The sequence below is a fragment of the Anoplophora glabripennis genome, unplaced genomic scaffold, assembly GCF_000390285.2.
Source record: "Anoplophora glabripennis isolate ALB-LARVAE unplaced genomic scaffold, Agla_2.0 scaffold152, whole genome shotgun sequence".
Lineage (NCBI taxonomy): Eukaryota > Metazoa > Arthropoda > Insecta > Coleoptera > Cerambycidae > Anoplophora > Anoplophora glabripennis.
In genome coordinates this window covers 422,285-440,545 of record NW_019416497.1, presented here as the reverse complement: position 1 = coordinate 440,545, position 18,261 = coordinate 422,285, and the positions used below count along the sequence as shown (strand labels likewise).

The 18,261-nt window shown below is 30.3% G+C and overlaps 1 protein-coding gene across 1 annotated transcript; it reads right to left on the bottom strand.

Annotated features, from left to right (window-relative positions):
• Window positions 1–13,598: 13,598 nt before the first annotated feature.
• On the bottom strand, window positions 13,599–17,667 carry LOC108910577 (kappaPI-actitoxin-Avd3c-like). Its single transcript, XM_018715225.2, has 2 exons — window positions 17,569–17,667; window positions 13,599–13,812 (listed from the first exon to the last, which is right to left on the bottom strand). The coding sequence occupies exons 1-2, from the start codon at window positions 17,654–17,656 to the stop codon at window positions 13,625–13,627; spliced, it is 276 nt and encodes a 91-aa protein (XP_018570741.1). The 5' UTR covers window positions 17,657–17,667; the 3' UTR covers window positions 13,599–13,624.
• Window positions 17,668–18,261: the final 594 nt, after the last annotated feature.

The window sequence follows — 18,261 nt, the reverse complement described above, 5'->3', positions numbered from 1 at the left end:
CTCCCACTTCTAACCCGAAACGGGCGGTGACTATTCAGATTATGAAACGTCTTCACTATAGCCATCCTTGTCTATCGCATGGATTTCTTTACTTTACTTTGTCGCTCTCATTTAAAGGCAGATGGACCATGTGGATTTTCCAGCCCTGTATAGGGGATTTGACATAAAAAAACATAAAAACATGTACAGCAGTCAAGAAAGATCAGATTTGACAACAACGTATGCCGTAGCGCCTGTCCAGCGACGGTGTATGAAAATTACGAAAAAAGTAAAAAAAAAAACAATTCAGTTTTCACAACGGAATTTGAAAAAACAAGCTTATGGTATATGTTAAGATATATAAGGTCAAAGGTAACTACGGTATAAACCTCCATTCAAATTTGATACCTTATTTGCATAACAACGAGTCCACTATTATTATGAACGCTTAATATATCATTTCATTTCATATGAATTTAACCATGTTTTAAGTTTTGTCGTAAAGATTAACATGATTGTGCAAAATATTGTATACGATACTTAGTCAACAAATTTTCTCGGTCGTTAAAAGGCACTTACTGACTATACAGGGTGATTCAGAACTTATCCAAAAAAAAATTATGGATGTACAGGGGACCCTTATGTAAGGGCTTATGAATTACTCATCACCTATTATATTACCAGTTTTTACTTTAATTGTTTAATATTTAATTTTCTTACACTTACAAATACAATTTTGTAAAGAAAAAATGAAAAAGGGCAGTTCGAAATTGATTTAAAAATACACTTCTGCACGGCACTGGAAACTGGTCCACTATAAAACCTGACCTCGCAAAATGCGACTGGCATAGCGGTGTGAAAAAACGGACAAAAACTTTCGCAAGGAAAGAAATAAATAGAATTTTATAGCACCTATTTTATATCGGCAAATTCAAATGCTTTTGCCTTTATTAATTATTAATAAAATTAATTTGTGTTTTTAAATAATAAAATCATTTGACATACCCGATGTTATAACAACAATTGTTCAAAATTTTATCCACTAACGTGTAAACACATTTGGGTCCGTCTTACTCACTTTCTACGAACTAATGATGTCTTGCTTCATCATAAATTAAAACGATATCCATCAACTCTAAGTTGCTATAGACGCAGACCATTTTTGACACTAACTACTAAAAAACTGTTGTAAACACCACAGATAACAGGTAAAAACTACCGTAACGACGGATTTCAGTATTAGGAGTCACATGGCTCTTCACGCGTATTGCGAATGACGCTAGAGACTACAGTTGTCCAGCTATGTAGTGGTTGAATGTACTATAACTCCAATAATTTTTTTCTCGGAAACTATAAGGATTTTACAAAAATTTTTTTACGTTATTAACTCTATTTCTCATGCCGCATCTATTCCCAATTTTTTTTGGATAAGTTGTAAATCACCCTGTATATCGTAATATACAGGGCATTCATAAATGATTACGAGCCACTTGACCGCCGGGCTTACGCAACCAACATTTCACGGCTGGTACTGTCAACAAATATCCCTAAATCTTCACCAATATTCGTTTACAATGAACAATGACAAACCATTACGTTTACACTCGAGATAATGCGGTCGTTGATTGGTTGAATAAAATCTAGTTAAAAGTTACACCAATCACACCCGATAAAACAAAATATTGCGTTTTAATGTAATCCTGATTTCATTGTTTTAATTTTACCCAAAATTTAATTACCAGCGTGAAGGAAATAAAATTACTGTTCCAAACAAGTTACTGGTTACGTGGCTTGTAATAATGTATGAAGGCTCTGTACTATACGTTTGGGTCAGTATTAAGAAAATTTATATGAATAGATAACATTAAAAAATAAGTACATTATTTACAGACTTTAACAACGGTTACAATTGCTATGAATGAATCTCTAGTCTAGAGGATTATGTAATTAAAGTGATTGTGACCAGTAAATTGTAATAAAATATTCCACAGATGTAATTTAATCGTGTTTATATGTACGTATATTATGTATCATGAATGACTACTACTGTGAATGAACTGATTAAGAGTTAATGTGTTGAAATTGATTGTCCGAGATAATATTGGCACACTTAATTACCTATTTATTTGTGGTAAGCCAGTAAACCAGATGATCTTGATCTATGATATTAATTGTATTTTAAAAGAACGAGTTTACGGACCAATATTTTATTTATTAACAAGCTATTCATACACAGACGTGCTAAATGACGAATTAATTATAGTAAACAAAGCTAATACTAGATAACGGACAAACTAGATTAAATAAAATAAATGTAGGTAAGCAGTTACTAATTTTAATATTAATAAGGATAAGTTTCTTACTGAATTGCAAATTTCATTACCAACATTATAATAGTATTGCTGATAATACTTTTATGCAAAGATATACAAATAGTCATAAATATACTACAAAACTGTATAAATTATTTTTATGAACTATGAATGAATTAATAATATTTTATTATTTTATTTATTGATGAGTACCGAAATACAGGTAGTCAAGCTTAGAGAATCTGTTGATACATGATTTACATAATACTTCTACATAATAATTATTATATACTACAAATTTCATTGTTAAAAAAATGCCATTGATATCTAAAAAAAATTGACAGGTACGAAGAACATATAAAAAATATAAAACTAGTATATACAGTGCGAATTATAAAGTTTGATGAACGCATTTTTTGAGCATAGGGAGCCAGATTTATACGAACTGCAGTCTTTCAGATCAGTTTTTAGGAGCAAAATTTTTATAATTCTTATTAGCGCCTTTTCTAGAAAAAACGTACGCTACTGGATTCACCCTTATAAAAAAAGCTTTTAAATTGAAAATTTTGCTTACATTGGAACTGGAAGACGACGAAATATATATAAAATTTTGCTGATTGCTACAGAAACAATATCTAAATAATCCTAATATTTCTATCGCAATTTTATTTAGTGACATTTACTACAAATGGGGTGGTTTCAAGTTAAGATAGTCGTCACTGGTCAGTTCGTCAGTTGACAATCCAGAATTCATAAAAATGCAGACTGCACTTACAAAAAATTTACATTTCGTGTGGAATATTAATATTAAGTGACGGAATAATTGGTCCATTCTTCTGTGAGAGCAATTTGAAATCGATTAAATTTTTAAATATTATTGGGAACGGGCTTTGGAAAGCATTAGATGATTTACCATCAGGAAACTTCTGTTGACAATTGGAACGGGAACCAGTATGCGAGCCCAGAAATAAAATAATAATAAAACGTAAGAAACAATTGAGATTGCTGTTTCTCCGTCGTGTCATTTTATTATGATTAAGAAAATCAAATTTTGTAGGACATTAATTAGAAATAAAAAATCGTTATTTTAAACGAAGAAAGAAAATGTTCATTCCCCTTACAGTCCACACAACTTGTATAGTTCTATTTTAAGTAAAACTTCCTTTATTTAAACTTTGTGTTAGGTATGTGGTCCTTTTCATAATATTGTTTTGATATTTGGGTAAGAGAATGACTAAACGAATATTTTGAAAATTGTTGGATAGGAAGACATAGTCCTTTGATTCCCAGACTTGACACCATTAGATTTTTGGGGTGTACTGGAAGAAAAATTCTGTAAATAAATATCTTAAGTTATACAAGAACTACGGGCTAAGGTAGTACAGGCCTGCACAGAAATTACTCCAAAACAAATTCGAGATCTGTTTACAAAATAACCGAACTTTCTGAATTATTACGCGCTAATGAAGCTATTTAGTTATATGCGGTTCTCAGCATTGCATTATACGAAACGCAATGCTGCTCTGCGTTCTTGGATTGTTGATATCTCATTTAGTTTTCATGATATTGCTATTTGAGTGTAACGTGTTTAATTGTTAGTGACGATTTTGAAATATTCGATTTTCTGGAACAATGCAACATAAAATTTTGCTTCAAACTAGGGAAAACCTTCAAGGAAACTTTTGAAACAAGCTTACGAAGATGATACTCTGGGTCGTATGCGAATGGTTTTCACCATTTAAAAGTGATCGTCGGTCAATTGAAGATTATGCTCGACCAGAAAGGCCTTCGACCTCAACTGAGGACACCCACGTTCAGAAAGTCAAAGATCTGGTGTGTGCAAGTTGCCGATTGACTATCAGAGAAATTGCAGAAGAGGTTAGATCATGCCATGAATTTTTAGCTGAAATATTGCCCATGCATCAAGTTGCAGCAAAATTTGTTTCTCGTTTGATGACCAACAGAAAGCACGTCAGTTTCGATCCATGCCAAAGAGATGCTCACTGTTTTTTTCGACGTTAATGGAATTGTGCGCTTTGAATTCTTACCTTGAACAACGGTTACGTGAAAATAACCGCAAAAAGAAACCACAGTTGTGGCGAGAGAACTCATGGTTCTTGTACTATGTCAATGCGCTTTGTCAATTCGTCAGTTTTGTACCAAAAACCAGATTACTGTCTTCTCAAACCCTCCTTACTCACCATTTCTGAAAAGACGCCGTTTTCAGACTATTGATGATATTAAACCAAATTCGTCAGATTTTAAAGGCCATTTCAAATGCAGCTATCCAGGATTGCTTCACGAAATGAAAACACTGCTGGAAAAAGTATGTGAATGTATAAAATTAATAAGAAAGTTTAAAAACTAGGCGTAAGGATAATAATACTATTTATGTATTTATTTATTTAGACTAAACTATCCAACAGGAACAAGTCCTAATTACAGGATAGTGAGAAGAAGAAAAAAAAATATAAATATAAACAGGTAATACAACAAAAATACAGAGTATATAGGTAAAACAGTAAAAATGCTTTTGTTTTTATTTTTTTCATGGATAACTAGACTTTTAGAATAAATATTAATATACAGCAGCCAAATTTCAGAATGTACTGGGTGATCTATTTTGATTGGTTTTGCAGAATATAGAGTACATAAAAAATCAAGACGTACTACTCCAGTAAGTTTAGTAGTAGAATCAATTTCTCGTTAGTTTAACTAATTTTTCGAAAAACGTCAGAATTTATTATATTTCTATTGGCTCTTTTATCTTGACTGTAATAACAGATACACAAAAAATGTATTATGCGGTTTTTCTGTAGAACACAGTTGCGAACTTATATTTTTCTTTGCACAAATGCGTATTTCAAATCTCACGTGTTATTAACAAGTTCACTTCTCAGAACAAGGTGACGACCGTTTGTATTTAAGTCAACATTTCTCGTGGAGGTTAGACCATAATAGTAAATATTAGATATTTTTATTTATGTACAAAAGTTTTTATATATTAAAAATAAAATGTTCCTACTGGTAATTGTTTATTTGCAGAAGGTGTGACGTGGCTCATAATTTTTAAGTGTTTAATCAAGGTTAGTTGATATTAATCTGGACTAGTTTTACATGAAAGTTTCTGATTCAGATTTTGTGGGCGAAGGGGAATGATAACACCTTGTTATGGCTTAATGATTAATTATTCCGATACGAAAAATATGTCTATGATTTGTACTATGCTAGTAAACAAAGATGTAATGCTAATTACTCGCATTAGAGGATTAGGAATTTTTCAATTGCAACAACTCCTGCAGGAGATACAAAATATAGTTAAAAATGGTCCTTAGGTATCTTGTCAGCCTTAAAAAATATTTTTATTCGTCTAGTCAGGACTTAAATAAAATTTACTATTTTAATGGGATATCTATATTTTAATAGAATACTCTTTTAGAATTACAATGATATTAAGTTTGATGACCTGTCGGCAATGATTCATAAACTCTAAAAAAATAATCTCAAAAAGGCTTCAATATTGCTAAACTTTGTCGTCGAATATATCGATATGCACCATCCATATGATGCAGCATTTGTTTGCGTTTGATAAATATAACTACTCCGATAAATTTATATACATATGTTCGGTTTTTCTACTATTCAATCATTCACACCATACTGCACTTGTATACCTTTGTCCAAAAGAGTTATTGTAAAATAAACGTTTGAGGATTTACCTCATATTTCTGCAATCTGTTCAGATATCTAAAAACATACATGGTGTTGCATTACATAAATATGATTTTTTAACGATCTTTTTAATTTTTTTAGGATCTGATAATTACCGAAATAATCATTGTTAAAATTGGAGAATCTATAAAAATATGCGAAATGTAAATTGTCGCTTTATTTCTTGACTATCAATATACAAAATTTCTTAATAGTTAAGTAATTTTATAAAATGCATAAATTTTATTTTTATTATTGAGCAAAAACCAAGGTATTTAAATTCTTGGTCTTATTCCGCATTATTATAAAAGTATGTTATAAAAAGTTAACTCAAAGCAATGTAGTAAATAATACAATAATAAAAGTGGAGAGATCTTTTTATTTGTTTAAGAAATGAGGAAGTTAAGAAGAATAGAAGAATTTTTTAATTTGGTGAATATTTAATGCTAACTAATTGTTTATTCATTTAAAAATAAATATTTAAACCATCCATTAATAAAAATTATAAAAATGTGCCTAAGAAGTTTAAACATTGGAAATAATTTTTATTACAGAAAATGTCTACAATTAAGCTATTTATTTCGTATAGTTTGTTATGTTTGGACATATAGTATGCAAACATAATTTAATATTGTTATAGCACGAATAATTAAAAAAATAAAAAAGCTTTTAAAGTCGTGCAAATGAAATTAGGGTAATTTTCAAATAAAAAGAAATTAGTTTTCTTAAAAAAGTACCAGTACACTTTGAGTAGGTACTTCGAAAACCAAAGTTAAACTTCAATTTTTTCCGTTTATTTTTTCAATATATGAACATTGAACAACTAATTCTTAATTATTCTATTATACCATGTTTACATATTTTTATGTTTAATTGATATCCTTATCCTTATATACATTGTGACTCAGTCATAATGTCATTAATTTTAAGGGAAGATAGAAAAAAATGAGTAGAATACGAATACGCGATTAAAAAAAAATAAAATGCGTATATTAACGCTGAAAAAAAAAATCAAATAATTATTTAAACCCCTTTTTGGACCGCTCTTGACCAATCTCGGCCTGACACGACGTTGCCAAATTTAAACACTTTTCTAGTATTAGACATCATAAATAAACAGTTGTATTGATTATTTTAGAAACTCATATTTCTTCTCCTGATCTTGCTTTGTCCCAATCCGCTTTGAAATGGTTCTTGTCGAAATAGTAGGTTGATCCTCAACTAAATTTAAAACAGTTTCTATCGCATTCAAGGCACAAACCAATGCTCTGCAAGGACTCGTCGCGGTATCGCGAAGACGTTGAAAAACTCGGAAAATGTTGTCTATGAGGGAAATGCTTCCGATTTTCTGCTGCATCGACATTCGCAGTTCGTAAACGTTCTCCATATAAAACCACATAGGTATACAAAATTCACAAAATTAGCCATTACGACCGACACGCGAAACAATCCGAAATAAACTGCGGGTTGTATTGCATTCTGTATACTTTCTACATATCTCCTCTCCATATTGATGTGAATTTGTGGAAAAACAATGTGGAAGATGCGATTAACGGTGATAGATATTTTTTCGATTTTTTGTCTTATCCTAGTACGTGGTTAAAATTAATGACATTATGACTGAATCACATAATCATATATTTCTTATTACATTTGTATACTTATCGACTTTGTTCGGATTTATTTTTTTATGTGTTAACCAATTAATTGAAACTCTTTTGGAAAACTGTATTTCCTTTTGTAAAATAACGAGAAAGTTTAGTCATTATTATACAAAATCTAAAAAATACGAAAATACGCTTTAACCAAGTAAAAAATAATAATTTTTAATTACCTTGCCTACCCAAGGTACTGGAAATTAAAATACAGAATTACTAGCATGGTTTTGTTAGCGTAATTTTGTGAAATTATTACTAAGCGTTTTTGTAATATTTGGCAAATTTAATTTTATTTAAAAAAAATTGACTAGAAATGTTCACTTAAGTCTACGTTACAGGACACTCTGTATATTTTAGATGATTTTATATAACTGAAAGAAAAATGTGCTTAATATAATTTTAATCATGTAAACCAATTCTACATTAATACATTTAAAGTATTCTACTTTGTAACTTCCATATTTCTTTATGAATATTACTTAAAAAATGTTGGTATATACTTATGAACAGATTTACTTAAGGTTTATATTTTAGAAATTTTGCTAATGGTTACAAAAATTCCATTGTTTTAACATTTTTGACATGCCAGCCAACGAATTAAAACTGTTATTTTTTTTATTTTAAAATGTAACCAAGTTGAAATAAAAAAATTAAGGGCACAAAACCGTACATCTGTATATCCAGTCAAATAGATCATCAATATAGCACGCTCACAATCATTTGTGTTATTCCTTTTCATTTTTTTTTGAAACACTATACTCGTGTGGCGGTGGATACTAGGTGAATTGTATGCAAACAAGCTTGACAACTTTTAAAGAAACACATTTTTTATCTCAAATTAGTTTACTTTCGTTCATTACTCGACTTACCGTGGTGAAACCTTGCATCTATTGTATGAATGCAACGAAATATGAGAACCTGAACAATGACAGTTTTTGTATCAAGTTGAATGAGAGTGAAATTTTAGATTTTTAAAAGTTGTTGTAATAGGAACTATTAATAAAGACCTATGAAATATGATATTAGGAAGTGTTTTTTATACCATAATGTGCAGAAAGGCATATTTTAAATAGTAATAGAGAATGTAAAATTAAGAAGTCAAGGGTTTACTTATAACTTTACTATTTAGTGACTGAAATGACAATAGAAATTGCTTAGAACAAGTTTAAAAAGTACTGATTTGCCTGATAAATAAATGTTATAAGAAGGAAAATTATATAAAGTAATCATTACATTATAATATTGGTACAATTATTATTTGTAATATATAAATAATTAAAATGTTTACGGTAGCGGGAATCATGTTTCTGCAATGGTTTTAAAATGTCTCAACATTAATGAGAATATTGTAATAGATGATTGGTTTTGATATTTGGCACGTGCTTATATTAAAGCTTATAAAGATAATTAGTTAAATGACGTAATTTGTAAATTAAGTGGAATAAGGTACTAATCCTCAGGCTAATTTGCCTGAGGCAAATAAGGACTAAGAGGTAATATGCGATTAGTTTAGCTAAGAGAAGTCTAAGAAAACGTAGTTCTGTTTATTATTTTGTCGTCGAAAGAGAAGTATTTATTTTTTTAAGAGAAGTTTGGTTTACCTAGTTCGATTTGGAGAGTATTTAACTAAACTTTTTAAGTAGCCTTTATACCTCCCGAGGGGTAAAAAGGCCCATGTTGATTATTAAGAGAAATATGTACTTAATAAAAGTTTTAATTTATTTTTTTTTCTAATTTACGTATGTTTTTAAGGAGCCCTTGTGAAGATATATTGCGAAAAAATGTAAGTTCACAAGAGGGCCTTATTATACCACGTCGCATTGGTTTAATAAGGCCCAAAGAAAGAGTCAAATGTTTTTAAAAGGATTGTTTCTTGTACTATTTCTTTAACTTTTGTGATAACTCAAATTAATAAACTTTGTAGAAAACATGATTTTGTCTTTCTAAACAACAAAATATACTATTTATTGCATATTTAAGTTAAGTGGGCTTTATATGCTTCAAGTACCTTACATTTTATTATGATGACATACCAAATAAAACACATAAAACATAAAACACACCACAGAAATGAGACCGTTAATTATTATTAGAGCTTTCATGTGAACAAAGACAAAGACAAATAGTTCACTAATTAGCTCTTTTTAATGTTTAGTTTGAAATTAAATAATAATTTTCAATTTTAATTGATTAACCATTTAATTTTCTCAAACCTTTTTATTATATGCATTTGTTAGATTGCTTTCTGATAGCAGTTTTTTAATATTTATTTAATTTGTTTCTCACCTGCTTAGGGCATTGGAACAGATAAATAAAATTAAAACATTCATTTAATTTTACAGTTAGTAAAGGAGTTACAGTTACTTGAGGGAGTGAAAAATCCAGTGGCGTACTTTAAATAAAAATCTGTTGACCAGTTTTTCTCAAAATTGGTAATGAAAATAAATAGGGCTCTCAGAACTGAGCCGCGGCACGTAGGCGTACGCATTATTTATTAAAAAGCAACAAACTAAATTGTCTACAGTACACCACCATAAACACCAAATGATAGGAATTATTACGTGACGTGAACGTGAAAAGAATTCTGAGGCAGCGGCTCACGCATGTTTCGATTGACCAGCTTGGCACGCCACTGAATTGCGGCTCTCTCTGACAGTTCTAGTAATATGTAGGATTTGATAGGTGAAAATAAATGAAAATATTGTATGACAATATAGTTTTTTTAGCTCTGAAAACATAATTAAGTAAATCGAATAATAAACATCTTAGATTTTGAGAACCTATACTGCAGATTGAAAATAGTCACCGAGCTGGATTTTCATGACAAATTGAATTATCTAATCATAAATTTTATAGCTCCATTTGTTCTTGAGCTAAAGATGATATTAATTTTATCGATATTTTCGAACACATGTGTTTGTAGTTGTTTGTTAATAAATAAGTTTAAATTAAAGAAAATAATAATAACTCTATACTATTTTTTTGATGTAGAATCGTACGGCAGCACTATTTTTTTATAGAACGTTAAGCTTAATTAGCTGCAAAGTTAAACTTCAAATTTTTTAACTGGAAATAGTAGGTGGCCATGGTTACAAAACTTTCTTACTTTCCAATGATACACGCCTTGTAATAGGTAGTTACTTTTTTCATATACACATATAGGAAGTATTTTTTACTTTTCAGTTATATACAGAGTGGTCACTTAGATGGTGTTAGTACCTTCTGAACTAGAAGACACATAACTTGCAGAATACTTTTTTACATCGAACACAGAAAGGAGCAATTTAAACAATTTATGTAACTTATATTTATTTGTTTCTAGCTATTAATTATTAAAATACTGTCCACTTTCCGTAATAAGACGTATAAATGTCTAGCTTTTCACTTCAAAATAATAAAAACACTTATTTCAAGCAGTAAATGACAATTTGTTTGTTTTTAATCAAAAATGTCAGTTTTCAAATGTTTTAACTACTTTAATTAATTTAAAATTGACGTTTTCTGACTCTTAATAAAATCTCTTCAACCACAGTATTATACAGGGTGTCCCAGAATAACATGTAAAATGGAAGACCACAGATTCGTGGACTCAAAACAAGCAGATTTAGGTTAATTCACCTACATACAAAATCGCTTCGTTTGGCCGCTAGATGACCTCAAAGTTTGTGAAAATTTTTTGGATTTTGTAAATAACTCAATACGTATGATTCGATTTTGATTGTTTTTGGGGTGTGGACTTTTGTTTTCAATCTACACATTTTGGTGTCATACAGAATATTTTTTAAAACTCTACAACTCCTACAAAATTGATGTATGGTGATAATATCCGTTCATAACTTTTCCTCTTTCTGCCAATAATGACAACTATTTTTTATTTGATAGGTGATAGCATTCGGAAGTTTTTGGGACTCTCGTAGATTTCTGTTTAACTGAGTGGTTCGGGTACAAAAAAGTATTTTTTAAATGTATACATTATCTTGCCAGCGATATTACAATACTTAACAAAGTGCTAGTATAAATTTCAGTTTGCTCTTGTTTGGGATAGCATTATTATTGGCTCTATTATTCTACCCAATAGACTGAATCGGGAATTTTATTTAGAATTTTTGCAAAACCTGAGTTATTGGAAGATGTGCTGTTATTACTCAGAGCTAAAATGTGGTTTATGGTGCATAAATTATGCATAATGTCGCTCCACCACATTTCACTGTAAATGTCCGGCAGTATCTGAACCAAAGATTCACTAGTCGATGGATCGATAGACTGTTAACTACGTTCACCAGACTTAACACCTTCCGACTATTATCTTTGGGACACCCTGAAGACAACAGTGCATGATTCCACATCTAACACTGAACTGAGTTGTGGAGGCATATTCAAAATGCCATAAATTTTAAAAAAATTGCACTTAAGAATTGCAAAGGGTGTCCTTTAACTTTCTTCGCCGAATTAACCTTTGTTGGTGGTGATTTTAAACAGTTTGTATAATAAGTTGTACTAAATTTAATAACCTCAACTTTGTTACTTTTTTACGAATTATTTCAATAACTCTAATTCATCGTATGTCCATATCCAAAAATGAAGTAACATATTTCATCGTAGTAAACACTCATTACGAATTGGCAGGTACAATGACTTAAAGATCAAACTGAAATTACAGTCAACCTATAAAATCAGTGACTACTAGCACTTTATTAAGTATTATATAGTGTTTACGAAGATAGTTGAAACCTTATAAAAACTAAAAGTCGGCATCTCTTTATTGTGACCGGGCACAATAAAGAGAAGCGACTTGCACAATAAAGAGATGCCGACTTTTAGTTTTTATACGGTTTCAACTATCTTCGTAAACACTACAATATGGGTGGCGAGATAATGTAGACATTTAAAAAATATTTTTTTGAACCCAAACCGCTCATTTAATCAAAATTCTGTAAAAGGCCCAAAAACATTCAGATGGTATCACCTATCAAATAAAAAATAGTTGTCATTATTGCCCGAAAGAGGAAAAACTTATGAACGGATATTATCACCATATATCAATTTTGTAGGAGTTGTGTAAAAAACACTATATTATCAAAATTTGTATATTGAAAGCAAAAGTCCACACCCCAAATATAATCAAAATCGATCAATACACAATCGAGTTATTTACAAAATTCAAAGAATTTTCACGAACTTTCAGGCCATCTAGCGGCCAAACAAAGCAATTTCGTATGTAGGTTGTACATATTATTCTGGGACATCTTGATATCCTTGAATTCGAAATTTAATGTTTCATCTAATAGTGGAAAAAAATGGCATCCATAAAAAATCAATAGTTGGTTATGGAAACATGATGATCTAGCAAGCCTGAAGAATGTTTAACTAGATAGAGCAGTATACCGATTTTCATTACTCTACTTTTAATAATAAAAAAGATTGGAGGAAATAAGAAAATACCAGTAGTTTTCAGGATATTTCAGGAACGGCGCAACTTATCTCTAATTTCTTTTCATATTGGGTTGTTTTGTACAAACTTATATTTTAAGTACAGTGCAACCATCAAAAGATCAAAAGATATTATTGACGAAAACATCTTAAATTTTTTGTGCTTCCTTAGGCTTAGATAATAATTAATAATTTATACGGCAATGATTATTTGAATATTTCACGATTATATTATATATAACATTGTATATTTGTGTTGTCTTAAGCAGATACCTTGAGCGTAAGGACTTGTTTTTAATTTGGAATTTGCTATTACTGAAAACTTTTACTGACCAGTGAAACCTTCTACTTATATAAGGACTTGTTCTCAAACATTTCCTGAATGTTATTAGTACCACCCATTTTTTTATTAAAGGTAGGCATGCTAGAGATACATTTCGACACAAAAGGAAATCTGTTACAAAACTTCACCAACTGTATACAAATAAAAGAGATGGAAATAATTATAACCATTTATTTTCAGGAAATGTACATTTAATTTGAATTTCTACAAACTCTGCCAGCAACTCGTTCGCAACTCCTTTGGCTTTCGAAATTATTTATGGTGCCTCGACATCCACCATAAACAAATTTGACGCAGCGCTGTTGAGCACTATCCCAGTAGTAACGAATGAAATAAGCATTACACGTAGGTCCTTCCAAAACTGGGGGTATAGAACAGTCTGAAATGTGAAAGTGACGATAACAACTCTTTTATTGAGGACATTTTGTTCAAAAGTACATGATATTTAATTTGCTCGTGTGCGATAATTAAATTTAACGATATTTATAATAATAAAACGCGAAACTAACTTATTTATAATATTTATTTCACACTTCATGATTCTACGCTATAGTAAACACAAAAATATTGCTTATTTTCGGATAATTACAATTTCTCATAAAATGTTACCATTACCTTGGCACAAATATATTTCTTATTCAAATGTTGACATCATTAAACAGCAAAATCATAATAAGACGTTTCTTTTTGCTTTATTGAACAAAGATTACAAGCACCTCCTCTTCAAAGTTTACCGTGCCAACGTAGTGATATACACCTCGAAATTGAATATACTACACAAAGATCTGACACTTCACTTTAATAAATGAACTTGAATGTTAACTTTTTTCGGGTATTTTGTTGTGCTTCTGTTGTTTTTTTAATAACACAATTTTAATAAACCACAGTATTTTAAAATACTGTACTATACAATATTAAAAATGATTAAAGAATTGAAAAAAAAAATCATTGAAGTAATAGGTACTTTTGTTAATAGTAACAATAAAACTAGTAAGAAAACAGTGGTAATGCAAACATTTGGGCGAATGTACATAAAAAGATTTCACTAGTATTTTGATATACCGGATTTTCCAAAATTTCAGTTTTTTTATCGTATGGACTGTTAAAAATCTAAAATTTTCTATGAAAATAAATACAGGTCATTTTTATATACAGAGAGATCCAGAATGATTGAAGTGTTTGGAGATCGCAGCATGTGCCTGTCTCAGTCAATACTACAGATTTTTATATGCTAAAGATGGTGCTAGAAACAGGCTGCGTTCCCCAAACGGTTCAATCATTCTGGATCTCTCGGTATAATATACATATGATGAACTCGACTTTAGAATAAAGAGTAGATACAAAGAAATATTTGGTATATTTAGTTATTAATATAGATCGAAAACATGTGGCGAGTATCAAATAAATAAAGAGTAGTAATCTATATTGTGCTAAATAGGCTAAATCTATGGTCAAGCCGAATACCGCTCTATGCTCACGATACACAATGCTACTGACTGTCAAAAAAACATGTGCCATACAATCGATCAAGCAAAGCGCCACTCACACGATTGGACTATGTTCTTCAGCAAAAAACCTAGATTATTCGCCAGTTCGACAGAGCAGGTATTAGGGTATCGTATCGAATAAATTGATCGATGCGAAACTTCAGATCAGAGGCAGACATGTACAAGTTATTGCACAATGACGCGGATAGTAGTTGATGATATAAAATTAGCATCTATTAAAAACTTCGATTATTTTAGATATGCACTTCGGTAAATGTTGAATGGTTATTTTCGTTTTTAAAATGGGTATTTATCGATCGCTGGAGACGATTAACCGCGAAACACTAAGACAACTGTTAATTGCTTTCTACAATCGCTTCCCTTATGAGTAATAAATTATTGTTTTGTTAACTTTTGCTGGTACTTATTTTTACGTACTATACCTAAACAGGGTGTATCACGAAAAGGACCCAGTAGGATTATCTCAAAAAGTAGTCAGAATTGAAATCTGAAAATTTGTTGTCGGGGATTATCAAAAATATCTATTTAATGAAAATAGGGTCAACTTCCTCGCACTTTCGGTTATACCGGAAGTCATCATCAGGTCTGTTATTTCAAATGGAAGATTTTGTATATGTATTCATTTTTAATTTCTAAGCTACTATGGGCCAAAATTTGACAGTTTTCAATTTAGTATCAATTTTCGAAAAAAATTGAGGGATACAAGTGATTTTTGAAAACTCTGACATTTAGCTTTATTTATTAATTAAAATTGGCATGGATAATTTAAAAGCAATGGAATTCAACCAGTTTATGTCNGTTCGACAGGGCAGGTATTAGGGTATCGTATCGAATAAATTGATCGATGCGAAACTTCAGATCAGAGGCAGACATGTACATGTTATTGCACAATGACGCGGATAGTAGTTGATGATATAAAATTAGCATCTATTAAAAACTTCAATTATTTTAGATATGCACTTCGGTAAATGTTGCATGGTTATTTTCGTTTTTAAAATGGGTATTTACCGATCGCTGGAAACGATTAACCGCGAAACACTAGGGCAACTGTTAATTGCTTTCTACAATGGCTTTCCTTATGAGTAAGAAATTATTATTTTGTTAACTTTTGTTGGTACTTATTTTTACGTACTCTATACAGGGTGTATCACGAAGAGGGTCCAGTAGGATTATCTCAAAAGTAGTCAGAATTGAAATCTGAAAATTTGTATGTCGGGGTTTATCAAAAAGATCTATTTAATGAAAATAGTGTCAACTTCCTCGCACTTCCGGTTATACCGGAAGTCATCATCAGGTCTGTTATTTCAAATGGAAGATTTTGTATATGTATTCATTTTTAAATTCTAAGCTACTATGGGCCAAAATGTGACAGTTTTCAATTTAGTATCAATTTTCGAAAAAAAAATTGAGGGATACAAGTGATTTTTGAAAACTCTGACATTTAGCTTTATTTATTAATTAAAATTGGCATGGATAATTTAAAAGCAATGGAATTCAACCAGTTTATGTCAAATTTGCAAAAATTCATACAGAGTGTTTAAAAGCGTGTAGTCAATATTGTGACGTTGAAGTTGAATTTACTCAAAAATTTCAAATGGTACACTCTGTATATTATTACATTAATGGATGCAGAATTAAATTTACTTTAAAATTATACCATAGTTGGAAATTGGAAATTATTGATTTCAGCACAGAAAAATCTACAGTGGATTTGATGAATTAAAGAATTGAATAATAAACGGCGTCTTAAGGAACTGTAATCTTTATTATTAAACCTTCATCAAAAACGATAATTCAGTATATCAAATCAAAAAGAGACGATGCTTTAGATAAACCCCCCATACTCGTAGATTTTTGTGTTGAAATCAATAATTTTTAATAGGGAACTATAGTATTATTTTAATGTAAATTTAATTCTGCATTCATTAATGTAATAATATACAGGGTTTACCATTTGAAATTTTTGTGAAAATTCAACTTCAATGTCACAATATTAGCCACACGTTTTTAAACACTCCGTATGAATTTTTGCAAATTTGAGCTAAATATCGGAGTTATTCTGTTACCAAAAATCACTTGCATCCCTTTTTTCGAAAATTGATAATAACTTGAAAACTGTCACATTTTAGCCTATAGCATCATAGATGAAATTAGTCTAGAATTTGCCGAAGAATTAAAAAATGCATAAATATACAGTGTATACATTTGAAAAAAAAACAGACTTCTTGATTATTTTCGGTATAACCGGAAGTGCGAGAAAGTTGACACTATTTTGTAACCCCTTTTGTAACCCCTGTATAAAAATTTTCAGAGTTCAATTCTGACTACTTTTTAACATAATCCTACTGGACCCTCTTCGTGATATACTCAGCATATTCTTAAAATATAAAAAGTGCAGTTATAAAAGGCCCTTTTTGTTTGAATAAAATTACGTGAAAGAGAGCCCGGCCTACAGCCAACCCTGTACCACATTGCAGTCGCCCTAACATTTGCGATCTGTATACTATTTAATAGTATTACTATACCAATTTACGCTATTACTATTTAATTGTAACTGCTGTCACGCGCTATTTAATTGCAACTGTTTAAATCGAAATAAATAACCATCTAAAGTAATTATTACTCACCTGATTCTGAAAATGGTTGTACATCTCCACATAATGCATTTGCAATAAAAATTGCAAACAACAAGAAGGATAGATTTAGTTTTTCCATTGCGAATACGTTTTTTACACCTATTTTGTTAAGCATCTACAATTTACTCTTTATATACTAACGAGAAATGCAAATTTGAAGATAGTGTAATGTGCCAAGAACGTATTCATATATAATTATCTATACCTATATGATAACAATATGTAACAATTTAACCATAACATTTTATACACATTTATTATATTTCAGACATGATAACAATTTAGCAGAATTAACATTTAAAGTTTGAGTGCAAGAGGTGTGTTAATAATATAACCACGCAATCGTTGAAATTCCTGAATGTGTATAGGAACTGTTTGAAATTCAGTAAATAGTTCTTAATTATTATTATCATGAGTGGTTTGTCGTTTGTCATGAGTGGAATCAACCTTTAGGGAATATCAATTATTTCAGAAATGGTACATACAAGAATATATTTTTGTTTTTAGTGCTCTTTTCCAAAAAGGATAATATATATGGTGATAGAGATTTACGTTTTCGGTTCTAACTTTGGACTTACCTTGTATATCTTGATAAGTAGACTGGCCCCATACATAATAATAAGAAATTAGAAAGAAGGTATATCTCGCTTCATTTTCCCAGCACATGAAATAACATTCTAGGAT